Raw genomic sequence first — 18,736 nt, 5'->3', positions numbered from 1 at the left:
TTAGATCTGTCCCTAATACTTTATTAGTCACCTATAGGCCTGTTCCCAGTTATGTGGGCTCCAAGGAGGGGGTCACCATTCACCAGCTCGCAGCTGGGAGCTTGAGAAGGACTTGGCCTAACCCTCTGTGGTCATGGACTGTGGAGTCTGAAGGAGCAGGTCTGACATTTCCTGGGTCAGTACAGAACACACAGGTAGGGGCACAGAGGCAGGCCAAGAGCCCAGGCTTGCCACCATCTGCCAGCCTAGTTGTGTTTGGAGAAATATTCCTTGCTGTCGTCCACATTGGGCTTGATTGTGTCACTGCCTGGTGTCCAGCCAGCAGGGCAGACTGTGGAAAAACAGGGATGCACAAGAGAGGCTTGAGTGCATGTTCAAGGTAGAATGGTAGTGAGGGGACAAAGAGAGGCGCAAGAGCATGAGTTGCAGAAGAAAAGGCCTAGAGCCAAGTGCTCCAGGCCTAAGACCATGCCACATGATGAAAGAAGCCCTCCACGCTCAGCTGCAGGACTGTCTGACATTTTCCGGGGGCTGTACCTCAAGGCATGTGGGATCTTAGTTTTCCGACCAGGGATTTGAACCTGTGTCCTTTATAGTGGAAGTTTCAACCACTGGACTGCCAGGGAAGTCCCTATTTTATTTTTTTGGTCATGCCATGTGGCTTATGGAATCTTAGTTCCCTGATCAGGGACTGAACTTGGGCCCTTAGCAGTAAAAGTTTGGACACCACTGGACAGCCAGCAAATTCCCTGGCTGATATTTTAATTTCTTTCCGACTCCTTTAATTATATCTTTCTCTCTTAGCCCCTGTCCCAGTGGACTTCAAGGGCCAGTGGCCTTCACAGGAGAAGATAACTCTGGTCCAATTAACATTCAAGCCTGCCTGCCTTGGTACAGGCCTTCTCAAATATCTTCTATGGAGTTCTGTTACCTCCCCAGTTGTCTGCCCTTATATTGGGGTAGTATCTCCCCGACAGGACTAGAAATTTCTTGCAGACCTTGAGCTGAATCTTCTCTGGGGCCCTCACATCCACTCCACACAAGCAATAGAGCAGACCATGAACATATGTGTGCATGACACAGGGGCTGCATATGTACCCACATGTGGACACATGTGAATGGGTGTGTCTGCTCACCTTCCCCATGCTCATCTGTGTACTGGAAAGCCTGGACCAGCCTCAGAGCCTCATCCACGGAGCGTCCCACAGGCAAGTCATTGACGGTGACCTGGCGAAGGACACCCTTGCCGTCGATGACAAAGAGGCCCCTGAGATATCGGAGTTCACAGTGAGGAGCTGGGGCTCCCACTGTCAGGACCCAGGGAGGGAGCACAGACTCCCTGCTAGCCACAGGGTGAGAGTGGTCCCCTCACCCTAAGGATGGGGGCTTCCCGAGGTTCCCACAGTACCTGTAGGCGACCCCCTCATCTTCCTTCAGCACACCATAATCACTGGACAACTTTCTGGTTACATCAGCCAGCAGGGGGATGTTCAGTGGGCCCAAGCCTCCCTCCTTCCGGGGAGTGTTGATCCTGGGGGCGGGGGAGAGAAGGTTGGGACCTCAGGATGGCTGGTGCAGCAGGGTCCTTACCCAGTGATAAGGGCCTGGGTGCGATGAGGGCTGGAGAAGGGGGTGCTGGAGGTGAGAGATAAGCGGCCTGAAAGCAAGTCTCAGGGAGCCCCACCCACCCCACCCTGAAGTGGCTGCAGAGGCTGCTTCCCACAACTGGGAAGACTAAGTTAATACTCTAGCAAAGTAACTTCACGTGTGCAGCAGCAACGGGAGGCAGAGAACCTGCCCTGAAGTCCTCACCCTCCTCTTTCGAACTCTTAAACTGGAGTTTCCACCTGGCTCAAATAGTTCTTGGGAGGGAGGCTGTATTGCCCTAACTGAGATAAAACATTTATCAACGCCCTATGCCACAGAAACTATTTTCCAAAGGCTAATTACTGTCATCATCGTGAAGGACTTGGGAATCACCCTCTCCATTGTTTTCTTGCTGGCAAAGGCATACGCAGAGCTTGTGCACTGACGAGGAGAACACACAGCTGGGGCCCTAGAGAGGTGTAGGTTTAGTTGTACCCTCCCTCCTTGCTGGTGATCTCCATTCCTACCAAGCCAGGTGGGTGAACTGAGAGTCGACGGAGACGCCCAGCACCTCGCAGTTCAGCTTGTGGAACTCCGCAGCACGGTCGCTGAAAGCTACGATCTCCGTGGGGCACACAAAGGTAAAGTCCAGCGGGTAGAAAAAGAGGACCACGTACTTCCCTGAGGAAAGGGGTGGCAAGAGACGAGGAGTTGGGGCTCGGGCCCTCTAAGGCTTGTGCCCCGCCCCCACCGCGGCCCCCATCTAGGCCCTCACCTTTGTAGTCGGAAAGCTTCACCTCCTTGAAGGCGCCATCCACCACCGCGGTGGCCTGGAATTCCGGGGCGGGCTTTCCGAGGTGCGCCTTGCCGCAGGCCATGACTGAAAGCTGAGAGGCCCCCCCCGCCCCACCCACGCCGGGTCAGTGTGCTCTGGACGACCCTTTGTCTTCACTTCCCAAGGTCACGCTGCATATCCGGCCGAGTTACCGAGTCAGAGCGACGGAGACACTTGCGGCCCTGCCCCGCACCCTGTCCGGGACCAGGTCGGCGCGGCCGAGAGACTTTAGGAGACCCGCCCACCTGGACAGCTAGGGCGGCCGGGCTGCGGCCGCCCGGTCCCCAGCTAGCGTGTCGGCCGTAGCGCGATCGCGCAAGCCCACCCGCCCAGATGTCGCGAGTTGGGGACGGGAAGCATGGGGATGCGGCCGGTACTCCAAGGTTCTGGCCTCGGTTTCCCGCCCCCCACCCCCACTCCCACTCCCGCAAGGACAAAGGCAGCCGCTACGGCGGGCGGAAAACAAAGGCGGCCGGCGCTGAGGTCTGGATTGGGCCTGAGCTGCTCCAAGGGGGCCCATCCCGCAGCCCGATGCACTCTCGGTGTCCATACCTGCGTGGGTAAGGGCGGGACGCACGAACTCTCGGATGCACGGACTCGATTTCTCAGGGCCAAGGGAGCCCAGACCAGCGGCGCCTTTTATAGTCGGCCCGAACCAAGACGCCTAGGGCACGGGGAGGTGGGCGGACTTACGGAGCGGTCGGGTCCACTGCAGGAAGCGCAGGGGAGGGGAAGCAGAGCCGGCCGCGACCACGCGCCCGCGAGTGGCGGGGGGAGACGCGCCGTCTCCGGCCCAGACCACTGCACCAGACTGCGGGGGGTGATGCGCGGGGCCTCCTCTTTGGAGCGCGCTGGGGTCGGTTGGAGTCCGGCATGGCCCGGAGCCGGGCGGCACTACTACTGCCGTCTCTGATGCTCCTGCTGCTGGTGACCCCTTCCCAGGTCTCCCCCGACTACCAGTACTTCGGCCAGCAGGGCGAAGGGGACACCTGGGAGCAGCTGCGGCTGCAGCATCAGGAGAAAGGTAACTGCAGGCCGCGGATATGACAGTGCAGAAAGGGGCCTCATTTGCCCCCACCTCACCATCTGGCTGCAGATAGACTCTCCTCCAGGGACTTCAGATTTCTGCCTTGCTGAGCCCTGGGGGTACCTCTTGGGCTGGTTACTTTGGCTTAGTTTTCTCATCTGTAAGTTAAGATAATGTCTTTAAGCAGTATACACGGGGAGAGGGGAGTGGACAGGCAATAAATACCAATGCAGACGTGTCCATAAATTCATGGATAAGTGCTGAGAAAGGCAGAGATAGAGAAGGCAGGGCGCATGTAAACTTCCAAAGTCAGAGAAGGCCTCCTGGCTGAAGATAGGTAACCAGTGCAGCCAGAATAACAAGCAAAAAGTCCCAAATGCGAAAATTTAAGGGGAGGAGCGCGCCAGTGAGTCAGAACAGCAAAGTGCCAAGATGGAAAGAGAAGTGGAAAGAGGCCAGTGTTGTCTGGCAGAGGCTTCATGAGGGCATGAAGTGTCAGGACTTTCTGAGCTCCAGACTTGAGCTAAGACCTGTCAGCTAGGGCCGTAGGGAAGAGTCTGTAAAAGAACAGTTGTAAAGGGCGTCTGATAAATGCAGCTGCTTTAAAAGTGGTCAAGATAATTGTTTTTGTATTCCCATGCATAGCCAGGGGCTTTAAGTACCTTCATTATGCTAATTATGTCCTTTAATTTGCCACCTGGTAATGCTGCTGGTCAGGTGACACTGGACTTGTTGGACCAGCTTGTGATCACAGCCTTGTAGAGAGGAGTCACCTTCAGACGGTGGCCACCAAGTGTGTTGTACCACACCCCCAACTGGACAGGCAGGCACAGATGGGACGTGTCATTTTGCAGCCCATCTGGGCCACTCACCAGAAGTGTGAGCTTGGAAAGGTGGGTTGCTCTTCTTAGGTCTCAGTTTCCCCACCTGGGACTAATGGGAAGATTAGAGACCATCTGTGTCGGGCTAGGTGGCAGAGAAACACAGCTGAGCGAATATGCTGTTGTTCAGTCGCTCAGTGGTGTCCGACTCCTTGCGAACCCATGGACTGCAGTTCGCCAGGCTTCCCTGTTCTTCACCATCTCCCGGAGTCTGGAACTGTTATTTGTTAGTATCCTTCTCCTCCGCCCTCCTTAGAATGCGGGGATATAGGTTCCCCTTCTACCTGGCTCTCCATCCCTAGAATTGGAAGACTCTGTCCTTGGCCCTTGGGGAAAGTGGCGCTGTTTCTGCGACCTGGGCAAGCAGGAGCGCAGCCGCGAGGTGGTGGGCACGTCGCCGGGTCCGGTGTTCATGGACCGCGAGAATCTGGTGCAGGTGCGACCCTGCCGGCAACGGGACTGTTCATCCTGCGAGCCGAACGACTGCGACTGGAGGCTCTGAGCCCGGGTGAGCCGCGGGCGTGGAGGAGGCGCCCCACCCCCCGCCCCCACACACACACCCTCGGCGGGCTGGCTTGTCGGGGGCCCTGAGTCCCCAGGATGGGAGGAGAGAGAGAAAGGGCTGGGCGTGGGAGCGCGGGCACGAGGCGGGCATCGGGAAAAGGAACACTAAATCTGGGGCTTGAGCAGAGCGTGGGAAAGGAGAGCTGAGTTAGGAGATGTGAGACCCGCTGATATCCGAGGAGAAAGGAAGATAGACGGTGGGGGTGGGGAAGGGGAAAACGGAGACGGAGGAACAGAAACCCACAAGCTGAGGGCGTGAGCCCTGATGAAAGCAGAAAATAGAAAGAGATGAGTTCGTTGGAACAAATCTAGGAGGCGTGCTCCTCGCTAAGACGTGAGAAAAAGGGAAAAGAGCAGAGAGGGGGGCGAGGGCTTGAACCCTGAGTTTGGCAGGGGGAGGGAGCCTGCGTGATGGACGAAGACTCTAAGCCGGATTCTGGAGAAGTCTGGGATCTCTGTTCAGGGGTAGAGGAGGCTTAGCCCAAAGAGAGGATACGAAGCGGGCGGGGGTAGGGGGGAGGCACTTCCGGTGAGCTACGAGGGAGTTGGGGGTTCCAAGTCCGAAGGTTTGAGTCCAGTGGGAGCCAGAATTCCTACTATAGGGGGCTTGGACTGTGTGGCGCTCCAGGGACCTCGAACACAGGAGGGCCTGAAACCAGATGGAGGCCGGGAACTCAGTGATGCGAACACCGAATTCTCGGAGTCTAGTGGTATTTGACCTTCTGGGCTTTGACGGGGCTTCCCACGTGGCTCAGACGGTAAAGAAGCCTCCTGCAATGGGGGAGACTTGGGTTCGATCCCTGGGTTGGGAAGATCCCCTGGAGGAGGGCGTGGCAACCCACTCCAGTATTCTTGCCTGGAGAATCCCATGGACAGAAGAGCCTAGAGTCCAAAAGGTCGCAAAGAGTCGGATACGACTGAGCGACTAAGTACAGCACAAGCTTTGATGAGGTCGAGTCCTTCAAGTCTCCCCCTCTATTTCCCCTTGTCTGCCCACTAGCCTCAGCGGGAGGAGCTCCAGAGACACCGGGGCGGAGCTTGGAAAGCGACACCGCCCACCCGGTTCCCCAAACGCGGAGCTCGCTTGTCAGCCTCGGAAACTACAATTCCCAGGAAGCCGCACGGCAGCGGCGTCGGCGAAGGCTGCGCAAACGTCAACGGCGGCTGGCGTGTTGGGGGCGTGTCCTGCGTGCCGATAGGTCGAGAGCTGGCACTGTTGCGGAGCCCGCGGAAAACGCCCGGGGAGACCTTTCCTTGCAGACTTCCCTACTACGGCTGGTGGCAGCGGCCGAGGCGGCATGGATCTCAGCGAGCTGGAAAGAGACAATACGGGCCGCTGTCGCCTGAGTTCGCCTGTGCCTCCTGTGTGCCTCAAGGAGCCCTGCGTCCTGGGCGTCGATGAAGCGGGCCGGGGCCCGGTGCTGGGTGCGCCCCCCAGGGCTGGGTGGGGGAGGGGCATGATAAGGGGGATGCAAGTTGCAGTGGAACCGGAGCTGGGCTTGCACCAGCCTCGAGAAGGGGGGTGATAGCGGTGATGGCGATGGCATTGGTGATGGCACCGAAAAAAAAGCGGTGATGATGGACTAGAGGTGGCGGCTTTCACGGGCTCACTGGACTCCCTCTTCCGCAGGCCCCATGGTCTATGCTATCTGCTATTGTCCTCTGTCCCGCCTGGAGGATCTGGAGGCCCTGAAAGTGGCAGGTGAGCACTGAGGTGCGTCTAGGGAGGGGGTTCCTGGGCATGGGCACTGGTGGGTGCAGGCTGGAGGGGGAAAGCAGGAACTGCGGGATCCAGCCCCTCCCCTTCTCTCCCAACCCTCCTCCCAGACTCAAAGACTCTGTCGGAGAGCGAGCGGGACAGGCTTTTTGCGAAAATGGAGGAGGACGGGGACTTTGTGGGCTGGGCATTGGACGTGCTGTCTCCAAACCTCATCTCTACCAGCATGCTTGGGCGGTGAGGGGTCCCGGAGGGTGGGGGAGGGGGCCGGAAGGAGGGGCAACCAGAGTGGGTTGGAAAGGATGGGTGGCTGGAACGAAGTTGACTCGGTTCTGTCCTCCACCACAGGGTCAAATACAACCTGAACGCCCTCTCTCATGATACAGCCACAGGGCTAGTGCAGTTTGCGTTGGACCAGGGTGTGAACGTGGCCCAGGTGAGCTAACTGTTGGATTGCCCCCATTTGATCATCTCAGGATAAAATAGCAGTGTAGAAGTGCAGTGGGTGACTCTGCATCAAACATACCTAGAATATCAGAAACGTGTGTTACTGCTGCTGATGTCCTACTGTTTTTATTGTATTGTATTGTCTTTTTTTTTTTGGCCACACTGCATGGCATATGGGATCTTAGTTCCCCCACCAGGGATTGAACCCACACCCACCCCTGCTTTGGAAGCATGGAGTCTTAACCACTGGACTACTAGGGAAGTTCCCCCAACTGTTTCTTCCACCCCAAATGTGTGCTCCACTGAGGACCATTGTGGAGCCCCCAGCCTCACCCCCATCTAATCTCTGTCTCTATCCTAACAGTTCAGTGTTTAGAATGAATCCCACATGTTTGCCTCCATCCTCCCCCAGCCCCCTCCCCTACCAGCAGACAGTCATTTATATTTTTGGAATGTAAATCTTGACATTTAATTTTCTGAGCACCGTGGGAATTAGGAAAACTCACAAGCAAGTGGGGAAATGAGATTAAATCACCAGAGAGAAATAGAAGTTGGCATTGCAGCCAGTGCTCTGAGGCAAAGAACAGACTGTTTTGAGAGAATCAGAAGGGCAAGTACACTTGAGATAGGGAATGTAATAAGAGGCCTTGCTGAGGAGGTGGCTCAGGTCCAGGACTCTGTGCAATGCCTTGGAGACAAACCAGGACCTTTGCCTACACAAAGAATGTGGAGCTGCCTGTACAGTGCTGAAAACAGACAGACAAGGACCCTACCCTCAGGGGTTCATGACCAAGTCAGGGGAGACAGATGGGCAGCTGGTAAGCACATAATAAAGGTAGTTTTGAAAATAATAACAGCTATGGCGATCCCTTGTCCTGTTCCTTTTCTGACCCCATTTCTGTTCCAGTCATGTGGTCTCTACTGCTGTCCAGAGTACTTGGCATGGTCCGGCCTCAGGACCTTTACACTGGCTCTTCCCTCTGCCTAGAACACTCTTTCTCTGATCTCCCCATGGCTCATTCCCTCATTTCCTTCAGGCTTTATTAAAATGTCACCACATCAGAGTGACTTTTCCTAAAATACCCCTGAACTGTTGAAAATTATAACCTCTTCTCAATCTCCCCCATCCTTTATTATTTATCTTCTTCTCTGTCTGTGGTCCTCACCAGAGTGTCTACTCTGGCATGTTCACTGCTGTGTCTCCAACACCTAGAGCAGCCCGTGGCATGCAGTAGGTGCTCAGTAAATGTAGAATGGATATAGTGTGATCAGGGAAAGCCTCTTTGGGAGGTGATGTTTGAGCTGAGATCTGGATGCAGCCTGGGCCTGGTCATGAGCTGAGAGAAGAATATTCCAGGCAGTGGGAGCAGCAAATGCAGGACCATGAAGCTGGGCCATCGGCAGAGTTGTTTTTTCTGGGTGTTTGTTGACTGAGTACATTTCTCTCACCATGGCAGGTGTTTGTGGACACCGTGGGGCTCCCAGAGACATACCAGGAACGACTGCAGCAGCGTTTTCCTGGCATTGAGGTGACAGTCAAGGCCAAGGCAGATGCCCTCTACCCTGTGGTCAGTGCTGCCAGTATCTGTGCCAAGGTTAGGCCCCCACTGGCCATGGCCAGCTCCCAGCATCCCCCTGGGCAAGGAGGCAGGCGTGGCTGCTTCACGGTGCCTGTTGGAGATCCCAAGTGCCTGTTTTGCCCACAGGTGGCCCGAGACCAGGCCGTGAAGAACTGGAAGTTTGTGGAAAAACTGCAGGACCTGGACACTGATTATGGCTCAGGCTACCCTAATGGTGAGCAGATGGCAGCCACAGTAAACTAACAAGGTGGGCTTGGCGTGCTTCTGAGGTTTTCTAAGTTGTTCCTCTCAGCTTACTCTGCAGCAGAAGAGGCTGAGGCTCAGATAGGGGGGCCACCTGCTTATGTGTGGTAGCGCTGTATTCCAGCTGGCAGGCCTCTCTTCCCTTCTCCCTCCCTCCCTCCCTCCCGGCTGTCTCTCTGGAGCTCCAGTGAAGCACAGAAGCTCATGGTGGACCTAAGGGGCAGAGTGAGGGGTACCAGTTCCTGTCCAGTGATCCCAGCTTGAATTCATTGTTTCTCTTCATTAGGAGGCTCAGTCTCCTGTTTGTAAGGTGGAAATGACTGTGCCCTATCCCCAGTAAACTCTGCTGAAGACACACAAGGCCAGAGGCAATGATTCAGTGCCTGGGTACCAGGAACCCTTTGGCAGTTGGGTGGGACAACCTAGCAAGTCTGGGACTGGACTTAGGTGAGGCCAAAGGGAGGAAAACAAAGTCTAGGCCAAACACAGTTTGGGCAGTGTTCATTGCTTACTGGGCACCTCGTATGTGCCTTGCAGAGCCAAGCCCTGGGGATTTAGCCATGAGAAAAGCAAGCAGGGACCTCCCTGTGCCCACTAAGTTGGTGGTTGCATGGGAAAAATGGGTGTTAACCTAATGGTCCACCAATGCTGGTTCAGTGCCTGTGGTCCCTGGGGAGGTAAGCGAGATGACCCAGAGGCAGTCTCCCTGAACTTCACCTTGAGCACCTGTTCTCAGGCAGAGGATCAGTGAGGACAGCCTGTGCAAGGGTCTGGAGACAGGAAGATGTCTCAGACAGTGATGAGTCCCTCGGGTACTCAGGAAGAGGTCTGAGATGAGGTGGTGGGCTCTCAGATGCCAAGCTGAGAAGCTGAGACATCACGGCAGGGCTCTCCCACTGTCCACCCTACCCTGCCCCCAGATCCCAAGACGAAAGCCTGGTTGAGGAAGCATGTGGACCCTGTGTTCGGCTTTCCCCAGTTTGTCCGCTTCAGCTGGCGCACAGCCCAGAGCATCCTGGAGACTGAGGCAGAAGACGTGAAGTGGTAGGTGTCTGGAAGCGAGGGTGAGAAGCCAGGGCTCCGCCCTGCCTAGGAGGACCAATCCCCCAGAAGTTGGAGTCACTGCCTCTCTCCCACAGGGAGGACTCAGAGACTGGGGATCAGGAGGGGCCTGGGAAGATCAAGTCCTACTTCAGTGAAAGCCCCCAAACCTGCGTCCGCCTTCCCCATCGGTACTTCCAGGAGCGGGGCCTGGAGTCAGCCACTGTCCTCTAGGAGCCAGCCTGGACCCCATTTACCTGTCCCCCATCACCCGTCCCCCCTCAGTTCGTGATTAAAATTCTTCAAGGAAAGCTAAGTGTGGGGATTCTACTTTGGGATAGAAGTATGTTCTGTCTGCATCTGGACCCAGTCACTGACTTCTGGAACCTAAACAGGATGGGTATTGGTTGATTTAATTAGATTTTTAAAATGCCTGGTAGATTTGTTTGATGCAGAATTAGGAACCAGTACGCTGAGAAGCTAAGGGCTTCCCAGTGGCACTAGTGGTAAAGAACCCGCCTGCCAATGAAGACGACATAAGAGACACAGGTTCGATCCCTGGGTCGGGAAGATCCCCTGGAAGAGGGTATGGCAACCCACACCAGTGTTCTTGCCTGGAGAATCCTGTAGACAGAAGAGCCTGGTGGGCTACAGTCTATAAGGTCACAAGCAGTTGGACACAACTGAAGTGACTGAGGGTCCCACCACATATCACACTGAGAAGCTCCCCTTCCATACTACCCCCCAACACCCTGGCCGACTTAATGGGGTGTTTCAGTCCTTTGTGGCCTGTTGTAACAAAACACCACAGGCTGGGTGCTTTATAAACAATAGATACTTATATTTAACAGTTCTAGAGGCCGGAAATCCAAGATCAGGGTACCAACCCAGTTGGCTTCGGGGAAGGCCCTCATCCAGATCACAGACTGCCATCTCCCTGGGTTCTCACGTGAAGGGGTGAGGAATCTCTGCAGGGTCCCTTTTATGAGGGCACTAATCCCACCCATTAGCTCCACCCATGTGACCTTGTCCCCTCCCAAGGTGTAAGGTGTCCTCCTTACACCTAAGACCATCTTTGGGGGTTAGGATTTCAGCCTGAGTCTTTTGGGGGCTGTACAAACATTTGGACCATAGCAGGTGCCTCTTAGGCCCTTCTGGAGGTACCTTGGCATGTTACAGGTATATACACAGATACATTGTAACTGAGGTTCCATTTTTTAAACAAATGAAAACAAAGTATACCTTAGATAGTCTGCATAGCTGTTTTTAAAATAAATTGTCTTATTTATGTTTCCGCTGCGGCTGGGTCTTCCTTACTGTGCTTTTCTCTAGTTGGGGCAATCAGAGGGTGCTCTCCAGTCGCGGTGCTTGCGCTTCTCATTGCAGCGACTTCTTTTGTTGTGGAGCCCAGACTCTAGGACACATAGACTTTGGTGGTTGCTGCTCTCGGACCCAGTTGCCCTGTGGCGTGTGGAATCTTCACACACCAGGGATCGACCTGTGTCCCCCACACTGGCAGCTGAATTCGTAACCAGCGGACGACCAGGGAAGTTCAGGCATAGCTCTTCTTACCACATATATCTTAGGATAATTCAAATACGTGTCCAGAAGCCTTCCTTGTTCTGATAACAGCTGCAGAGTCCTCTATGGTGTGACTGTCCTGTTGTTTATTTAACACCTTGAATAGACCCTGAGTTGTGCCCAGCTTTCTGTTAAACTTGTACAGCAGGGAATGACAGGTTTGCCATCATTTTCTCACTGTTGTGTCTGTAAGAACAAATTTCTGGGGGTAGGTTTCCTGGGTTAAAGAGACTATCTAACTTGAATATATCCAGATACATCCAGATTCCCTCTGTGAAGGCTTGTGCTCAGCAGCACTCCCACAAACAATGTAAGTGAGCGTTAGTTTCCCTCACAGCCGTGCCAGCACCAGGACAAGTTTGTCTCACTCCATGAGAAGTTTGGAAGTCAGGAGCTCAACATTAAATACTATCTTTGTTTTTTCTGTTTTTTTTAAAAATGTTTTGTTGCGTCCGGTCCTACTTGTGACATGTGGGATCTCTCACTGGGGCCCATAGGCTTCTCCTGTGGCCCAGGGGCTCAGTAGCTGCAGTGTGCAGGCCTAGAGTGCAGTACGTGGGACCCTAGTTCCCTGACCAGGAACTGAACCCACGTGCCTTGCATTTAAAGGCAGATTTTTGACCAGTGGACCACCAGGGAAGTTGCAAAGATACTGTTCTTTTAGTCCATCTTCTATTTTGCCAATTTAGGTGGGTTTTGCCTCTCATGATCCCAGGATGGCTGCCACAGTTCAAGATATCACATCCCAACCTTCAAAGGCCTCATCTACGAGTAGCCACCTTTTCTCTTCCTGGCTGAAAGTAGGACACGTCTATCCCTGAAGCAATCCGTTGCAAGGGGAATGGAATATCTGGGGTAAAGGATTAAATATGGATACCTGGGGGTAGGGAGAGACTCCATATCTGCCCATTCCCCCAATTCTTGATCCCGAGACACACACCTTGACTAGAACAGTAGGATTTTATTTCACCCTCTTTTAATTTCACCTTTTTTTTTTTTTTTTTGGCTGCATGGCCTGTGGGATATCAGTTCCCTGACCAGCAATTGAACCCAGGCCACAGCAGTGCAGGCACTGAGTCCCAACCGCTAGACCACCAGGGGACTCCTGAACAGTGAGATCTTAGCGGAGAAGGAGAGAGAATATTTGGCTGTGCCAGTTCTGTGTTGCGGCGTGTGGGATCTTTTGGGAGGGCTGTGTGGGATCTGACAGTACCTGGACTTCTGTAGTTGTGGTACATGGGCTTAGTTAGTTACCCCATGGCCTGTGGAATCTTAGCTCCCCCTGGTTGGGGAACTGAGACCCCACAAGCCATGACCAGGCATCGAACTCACATCCCCTGCATTGGCAGGCAGATTCTTAACCACTAGACCTCCAGGAAGTCCCAGCATGTGGGATCTTTAGTCCCAGCATGAGAACTCTTAATCGTGACATGTGAGATCTAGTTCCTTGACCAGGGGTCATACCCAGACCTCCTGCATTGGGAGTGTGGAGTCTTAGCCAATAGACCACCAGCCAAGTCCCAGCTCTTCACTTTTTAGTAAATGCTCTGATGGCAAAAAAAGAGAAAAACCAGGGCATTGTGGGAATATTATTTATGGAGTGTGTAGTATTCGTCAGCCAAGGCTGCCATAGGAAGGTATCTCACACTGGGACACTTAACCAACAGAAATTAATTTTCTCACAGTTCTGGAGGCAGAATCCAGGATGAAAGTATCGGCAGGGTTGATTTCTTCTGAGATCTCTCTCCTTGACTTGTAGACAGCCATCTTCTTCCCTGTTATCCCCTCCCTCTGTGTGTGTCCTAATCTCTACTTATAAGGACTCCAGTCATAAGAGATTAGGGCCCACTCATAGGACTTCAGTTTACCTTAACTGTCTCTTTTTTTTCAAAAGTTTATTTGTTGGTTTATTTTTGGCTGCGCTGTGTCTGCCGCTGCACAGAAGAGCTACTCTAGTTTCAGTGTGCAGGATTCTCTTGGTTGCAGAGCGTGGGCTCTGGGACGTGCAGGCCTCAGCAGTTGTGGCTCGAGGGTTCTGGAGCACTGGCTCAGTAGTTGTGTTTCAGGGGCTTAGTTGTCTCATGGTGTGTGGGATCTTCCCAAAGCAGGGATTGAACCTGTGTCCCCTGCATTGGCAGGCGGATTCTTAACCACTGGACCACCAGGGAAACCCCTTAACTGCCTCTTTTAAGGTTTATCTATAAACATATTTACATTCCGAGGTACCAAGTCTTAGGGCTTCAGCATGACTTTTGCAGGTGGATGGGTGCAATTCAGTTCTTGAGAGAACACCCCTGCGCTCTGTGAGTCCTGTGCTGGACATGGGGAAGCCAGGGCTGACCAGTCACAGTCATAAGCCTCCACTGAGGATCTGAGAGCTCCCAGAGTGCACATGGGGAGGCCAGCTCCAGCCTGGAGCTCCTGGCCTAGAGCCTGAAGACCTGACTGGCTGAGATCTGAAGTGTGAGAGGGATGAAACAGATAACAGAATAGTAAAAGTGGTTCTGGGCTTCTCTGGTGGCGCAGGTGGTAAAAGAATCCACCCACAATGCAGGAGACCCGGGTTCGATCCCTGGGTCGGGAAGATCCCCTGGAGAAGGGAGTGGCCACCCACTCCAGTATTCTTGCCTGGAGAATCCCATGAACAGAGGAGCCTGGCGGGCTTCAGTCCATGGGGTCGCAGAGTCGGACCTGACTGAGCGACCAAGCACACGTGCACGCAGAGGTTGTTCTGGGCGGTGGGAGCGGCAAGTGCAGAGAGCTGAGGTGAGAGGACCTGGCTGCATGGAGGCCCCAGAGGAGAGGTGATGAGGCCAGACCTTGGGAAGAGCCCTGACCAACCTGTTTTTCTGCCTAAAGACATCTTTCTATTTACTCCTCTGCCTGTGGCTATCACTATAGTTACAAAATATAAAACCTGATTCCATTTGTTTTTGTTTGTGTTTTTTGTGTGTGTTTTTTTAATTCACCTGCAAGGCTTGTGGGATTTTAGTTCCCTGACCAAGGATCAAACCCACACCCTCTGCAGTGGAAGTGCAGGATCTTAACCACTGGACCACCAGGGAAGTCCCAGCCTGATTCCATCTGTAATTCTGCCCTTTTCTATGCCATAAATGTTGAGTATCTCAGACTTGCCTCCTTCCCTCTCAGAATTACTAGAAGTACAGTTCATCTTGAAATCATTGGACCTCTGACAGCTTCCCTGATAGTTCAATTGGTAAAGAATCCGCCTGCAATGCAGGAGCCCATGGTTCGATTCCTGGATCGGGAAGTTCCCCTGGAGAAGGGATAGGCTACCCACTCCAGTATTCTTGGGCTTCTCTTGTGGCTCACCTGGTAAACAATCCACCTGCAATGAGGGAGACCTGGGTTCAATCCCTGGGTTGGGAAGATCCCCTGGAGAAGGGAATGGCTACCCAACTCCAGTATTCCTGGCCTGGAGAATTCCATGGACTCGCAAAGACTTCCCTGGGGGCTCAGATGGTAAAGCGTCTGTCTGCAATGCAGGAGACCCGGGTTCAATCCCTGGGTCGGGAAGATCCGCTGGAGAAGGAAATGGCAATCCACTCCAGTACTATTGCCTGGAAAATCCCATGGACAGAGGAGCCTGGTAGGCTACAGTCCATGGGGTCCCAAAGGGTTGGACATGACTGAGTGACTTCACTTAAGGAGAAACTGTTACCCTTTTTCCTCCCAGCTGGTGACAAGCAGAAACTAGGGGGTACTGTCAAGCTGTAACTCACAAATATTTCTTCTAACAAAAGTCTAGTAGGACTTCCCTGGTGATCCAGGGGATAAGACTCCACGCTACCAATGCAGGGAGCTCGGGTTTGATCCCTGGTCAGGGGAACTAAGATCCCACATTCCGCAACTAAGACCCTTGCATCACAACTACTGAGTCCGTGAGCTCCAGAGCCCATGCACCATAACTTAAGAAGCCTGTGTCCCACGAGGAAGGCCAGCAGCATCAAGTTCACCAGGCAGTTATAAATGTGGAGTCCAGCTGTTTGGAACTGAGGCAACCTTCCTAAGACTATGATAGAGAACCAGGAGAATCACAAGGAAGATGGAATTGGGTGGAAAATAACAAATAAGTATGTGAGTGAAAAAAAAAAGATGTGGAGTTCAGGTTCCCACATCAGGCCTGCCTAAGAACCCCAAGGTTTTATTTAAACTGAAGTTGACAACAACGTTTGCTTCTTGAAAGTTTCAGATGATTGCTCCCACACTCCTCAGTACAGCCTTGTGGGTTTTTTCCTCTGATTCCATCTCATTCATCCCCTTCTGCCCATTTTTCAGTTCCTGTCCCAAGGTCCTCCAATCTCACCTTCCTCCTGGCTTGCTTGCTGGTGGCCCACAAGAGTGTCAGTCGGATGGATCACCCCCCCACACTTAAACCTTCTGTGGCTCTCACCCCCCCTCGTTAACTGATCCAAGTGCCTTTGCCTAGCATTCAGGGCCTTCCACGTTCTGACCCCAACGTCCATGCTCTGTTCCAGGCTTTCTGAGCAGCTGGGAGTTCCCAGAACCTGAAACCTTCAGGCCTCCTTAAATGCTCTTCCCCGTGGCCTGGCTGGCACTCCTTCCAAGGTTTACCTCACTCCTATTCCTTGATTGCCTGTTTCTCTTCTTTGTCACAATAGCAGTATATATAAAACATCAGCAACAACAGTGATTATGGATGATGTCTACATTTATTGAGTGTTAATTACATGCCAGGCATTTTCTAAGCATTTTGTTTGACATCCCTACCATTAGGAGATGGAGCGTAGAACACCTCCCTTTTAAATAAGAGCTGTCTTTAGTGACTCAGTGAATAGAAAGCAGAGGTGACACTGTGTGGCTTTTTTTTTTTTTTTTTGGCCACACTGCATGGCTTCTGAGATCTTAGTTACCTGACCAGGGGTTGAACCCAGGCCCTGGCAGAAAAAAATGCCGAGTCCTAACCACTGGACAGCCAGGGAATTCCAACACTGACTTCTACAACTTGCTAATCAAAAGTGAGACAACTTCCACGTTCCACATGACTCTCTTTCTTGGGACACGTACTTGTAGAACCCAATGGCTTGTTATAAGGAAGCCCAAGCCACTGCGATGGACCATGTGTAGTTATTCTGGCTAACAGCCCCAGCTGAGCTTCATGGCAAGGGCCAGCACCAACCACCAGATGTGTGAATGTGATTCCAGTCCCATCCACGATCTGAAGTTGCATGAGAGAACTTGAATGAGAGAGCCACCCAGCTGAGCCCAGGGAAAGTCCAGAACCATGAAAGATAATAATGGTTGTTTTACGCCACTAAGTTTGGAGTTATTTGTTACACAGTACTGCATACCATAACAACTTGTATTAACTCATTCATTTCTCCCAATAACCCTATTAGAGGAACAATTATGATCCCCATTTTACAGATGAAGAAACTGAGGCTCATAAATGCTGGGCAATATGCCCAAAGTTACAAAATGAGTAAATGGTAGAACTGAGGTTTGAGCCCAGGTGAATATACTACAGAGTCAAGGTCATAGGCACCAGTCTCTGTGGTCAATATACCATGACTCCCTGACCAGCACTCCTTCCCCTTCTCCTGGTTCCAGCCCATAAATTTCTTTAGTGAAGAGGCAACCGCTCCCCCATCCATCAGTTCATGTGGCTCAGATGGAACTCATCTCATCATGGACTTTAGGTACAAACAAAACAGGTCAGGCCAGTGAGAGCACAGCACCTCTCCTGACGCAATTATCGACTTTAGTGGTGGGCTTATGAGGAGATTGGATCAATGAGAGCCAGCCCTGGAAACTTTGTTGGTTTTACAGAGAGATAGGCCCTTTTTTTTTTTTTTTTTTTTTTCACTAAAATCACGGAGTTGCTGGTCCCTCTTTGCTAATGTGAAGAGATCCTATCTCAGAGTACAGCCAAGAAAAAAAAAAAAAACAGATTCCTAACATCATTTAAGAAGCCAGATACAGCCGTTCCTGAAACTTTTATCACTGTCTTGGCTAAAGGCTTTGATTTTTGTTTTGTTTTTGGCCGTGCCTCAGGATCTTCGTTCCCCAATCAGATCAAACCTGTGCCTTCTGCAGTGGAAGTGCAGAGTCTTAACCACTGGATGGCCAGGGAAGTCCCTAAAGGCACTTTGAACTGAGTTTGTCTCTGGCATCTGAAAAATGCTAATATGCTACTCTCTCAGTAGGGCACTTTGCTTCTTATGTTATTTCATTTTCCTTGAGGGCAAGGAATGGGCCTGATATATCTTAGCACAGTGCCTGGACACACGAGGCATCCACCAATTTGTGCTATTGAACAAAAGTAAAAGAGATACCCTAAAGGGATATCAATCCTAAAGGAAATCAACCCTGAATATTCATTGGAAGAACTGAAACTGAAGCTCCAATACTTTGTTCACCTGATGCAAAGACTCAGTGGAGAAGACCCTAATACTGGGAAAGACTGAAGACAAAAGGAGAAGGGGGCGGCAGAAGATGAGATGGTTACACAGCATCACTGACTCCACGGACATGAATCTGAGCAAACTCGGAGACAGAACCGTGGAGCCTGGCAACGTACAGTCCACAGGGTCGAAAAGCATCAGATGCAACTGAACAGGATCCTGATGACTGAACAGCAACAAAAGGGATATTGCCCCTATTTTCCAGGTGAGGAAACTCTCTCTCCTGTGGATAAGGAGGAGGATTAAAGACTAATGTTTACAACCCAAATCCCGAGTCTTGAGTCCAGTCCTTTGCTTTAGGGCCAGGAATTGCATTTGTTTTGGCTGAACCTCAAAGCGTGCAGGATCTTGGTTCCCGGACCAGGGGTGGACCCGCCTGCAATGGAAGCTCAGAGTCTTAACCACTGCACCACCAGAGAAGTCCCCAGGAAGGGCATTTGGGAGAAATGGAGGAAGGAAAGAAGACACCTCTTGGGTTGCTTAATGAGAGGTGAATACCATAGAAGGGTGTCTGCAGATCTGTACAAATCCGGAAGCTTGGTGGGACTGGTGGCACCCGGTGGGCGAGCACACCTCTGCTTGTCAGTCCTTCTTCTGGACCCCTCCCGATTTCTGGCATCCGAATATTCCAAGTTGTGAGATGCTCTAGGGTATAGACCAGCCCTCACTTCCATGATCGCACCAATCAGTCGCTCTGACTTTAGGACCTGAGGATTCAAGAGATGCTTTCTGGCAACTATCCCTTCCACCCATTTCCCCCAAGAAGCAGCCACATCAATTGCTCTAA

At 52.4% G+C, this 18,736-nt stretch overlaps 2 protein-coding genes across 4 annotated transcripts; one reads left to right on the top strand and one right to left on the bottom strand.

The window, feature by feature from the left end:
* Positions 1-3,090, bottom strand: PRDX2 (peroxiredoxin 2). Of its 2 annotated transcripts, XM_018051260.1 has the most exons (6): positions 2,975-3,090; positions 2,363-2,474; positions 2,115-2,268; positions 1,409-1,531; positions 1,137-1,267; positions 1-331 (listed from the first exon to the last, which is right to left on the bottom strand). In XM_018051260.1, the coding sequence occupies exons 2-6, from the start codon at positions 2,463-2,465 to the stop codon at positions 246-248; spliced, it is 597 nt and encodes a 198-aa protein (XP_017906749.1). In that variant the 5' UTR covers positions 2,466-2,474; positions 2,975-3,090; the 3' UTR covers positions 1-245. The 2 variants fall into 2 exon arrangements, with proteins under 2 accessions (XP_017906749.1, XP_017906750.1); XM_018051261.1 differs by lacking the exon at positions 2,975-3,090 and having other exon boundaries at positions 2,363-2,493.
* On the top strand, positions 3,174-10,233 carry RNASEH2A (ribonuclease H2 subunit A). 2 transcript variants are annotated; one of them, XM_018051258.1, is made up of 10 exons: positions 3,174-3,446; positions 4,633-4,838; positions 5,895-6,319; positions 6,525-6,596; positions 6,722-6,848; positions 6,960-7,047; positions 8,516-8,653; positions 8,765-8,852; positions 9,802-9,925; positions 10,021-10,233. In XM_018051258.1, exons 3-10 carry the CDS (start codon positions 6,193-6,195, stop codon positions 10,154-10,156), a joined length of 900 nt encoding a protein of 299 aa, XP_017906747.1. In that variant the 5' UTR covers positions 3,174-3,446; positions 4,633-4,838; positions 5,895-6,192; the 3' UTR covers positions 10,157-10,233. The 2 variants fall into 2 exon arrangements, with proteins under 2 accessions (XP_017906747.1, XP_017906748.1); XM_018051259.1 differs by lacking the exon at positions 3,174-3,446 and adding an exon at positions 3,455-3,609.

This window comes from Capra hircus, chromosome 7 (genome assembly GCF_001704415.2).
Source record: "Capra hircus breed San Clemente chromosome 7, ASM170441v1, whole genome shotgun sequence".
NCBI classification, from domain to species: Eukaryota; Metazoa; Chordata; class Mammalia; order Artiodactyla; family Bovidae; genus Capra; species Capra hircus.
Note: the sequence above shows the minus strand (reverse complement) of the source record. Positions and strands in the feature narration are given on the sequence as shown.

Excerpts from the sequence above, each read along its gene's own strand:
- RNASEH2A (XM_018051258.1), top strand. The coding sequence starts at position 6,193 with ATGGATCTCAGCGAGCTGGAAAGAGACAATACGGGCCGCTGTCGCCTG. Across the intron at positions 6,320-6,524 it reads GGGCCGGGGCCCGGTGCTGG|GCCCCATGGTCTATGCTATC; the intron begins GTGCGCCCCCCA and ends CCTCTTCCGCAG. Across the intron at positions 8,654-8,764 it reads CTGCCAGTATCTGTGCCAAG|GTGGCCCGAGACCAGGCCGT; the intron begins GTTAGGCCCCCA and ends TTTTGCCCACAG.
- PRDX2 (XM_018051260.1), bottom strand. The coding sequence starts at position 2,465 with ATGGCCTGCGGCAAGGCGCACCTCGGAAAGCCCGCCCCGGAATTCCAG. Across the intron at positions 2,269-2,362 it reads GAAGCTTTCCGACTACAAAG|GGAAGTACGTGGTCCTCTTT; the intron begins GTGAGGGCCTAG and ends CCCTTTCCTCAG. Across the intron at positions 332-1,136 it reads CACAGATGAGCATGGGGAAG|TCTGCCCTGCTGGCTGGACA; the intron begins GTGAGCAGACAC and ends GTTTTTCCACAG.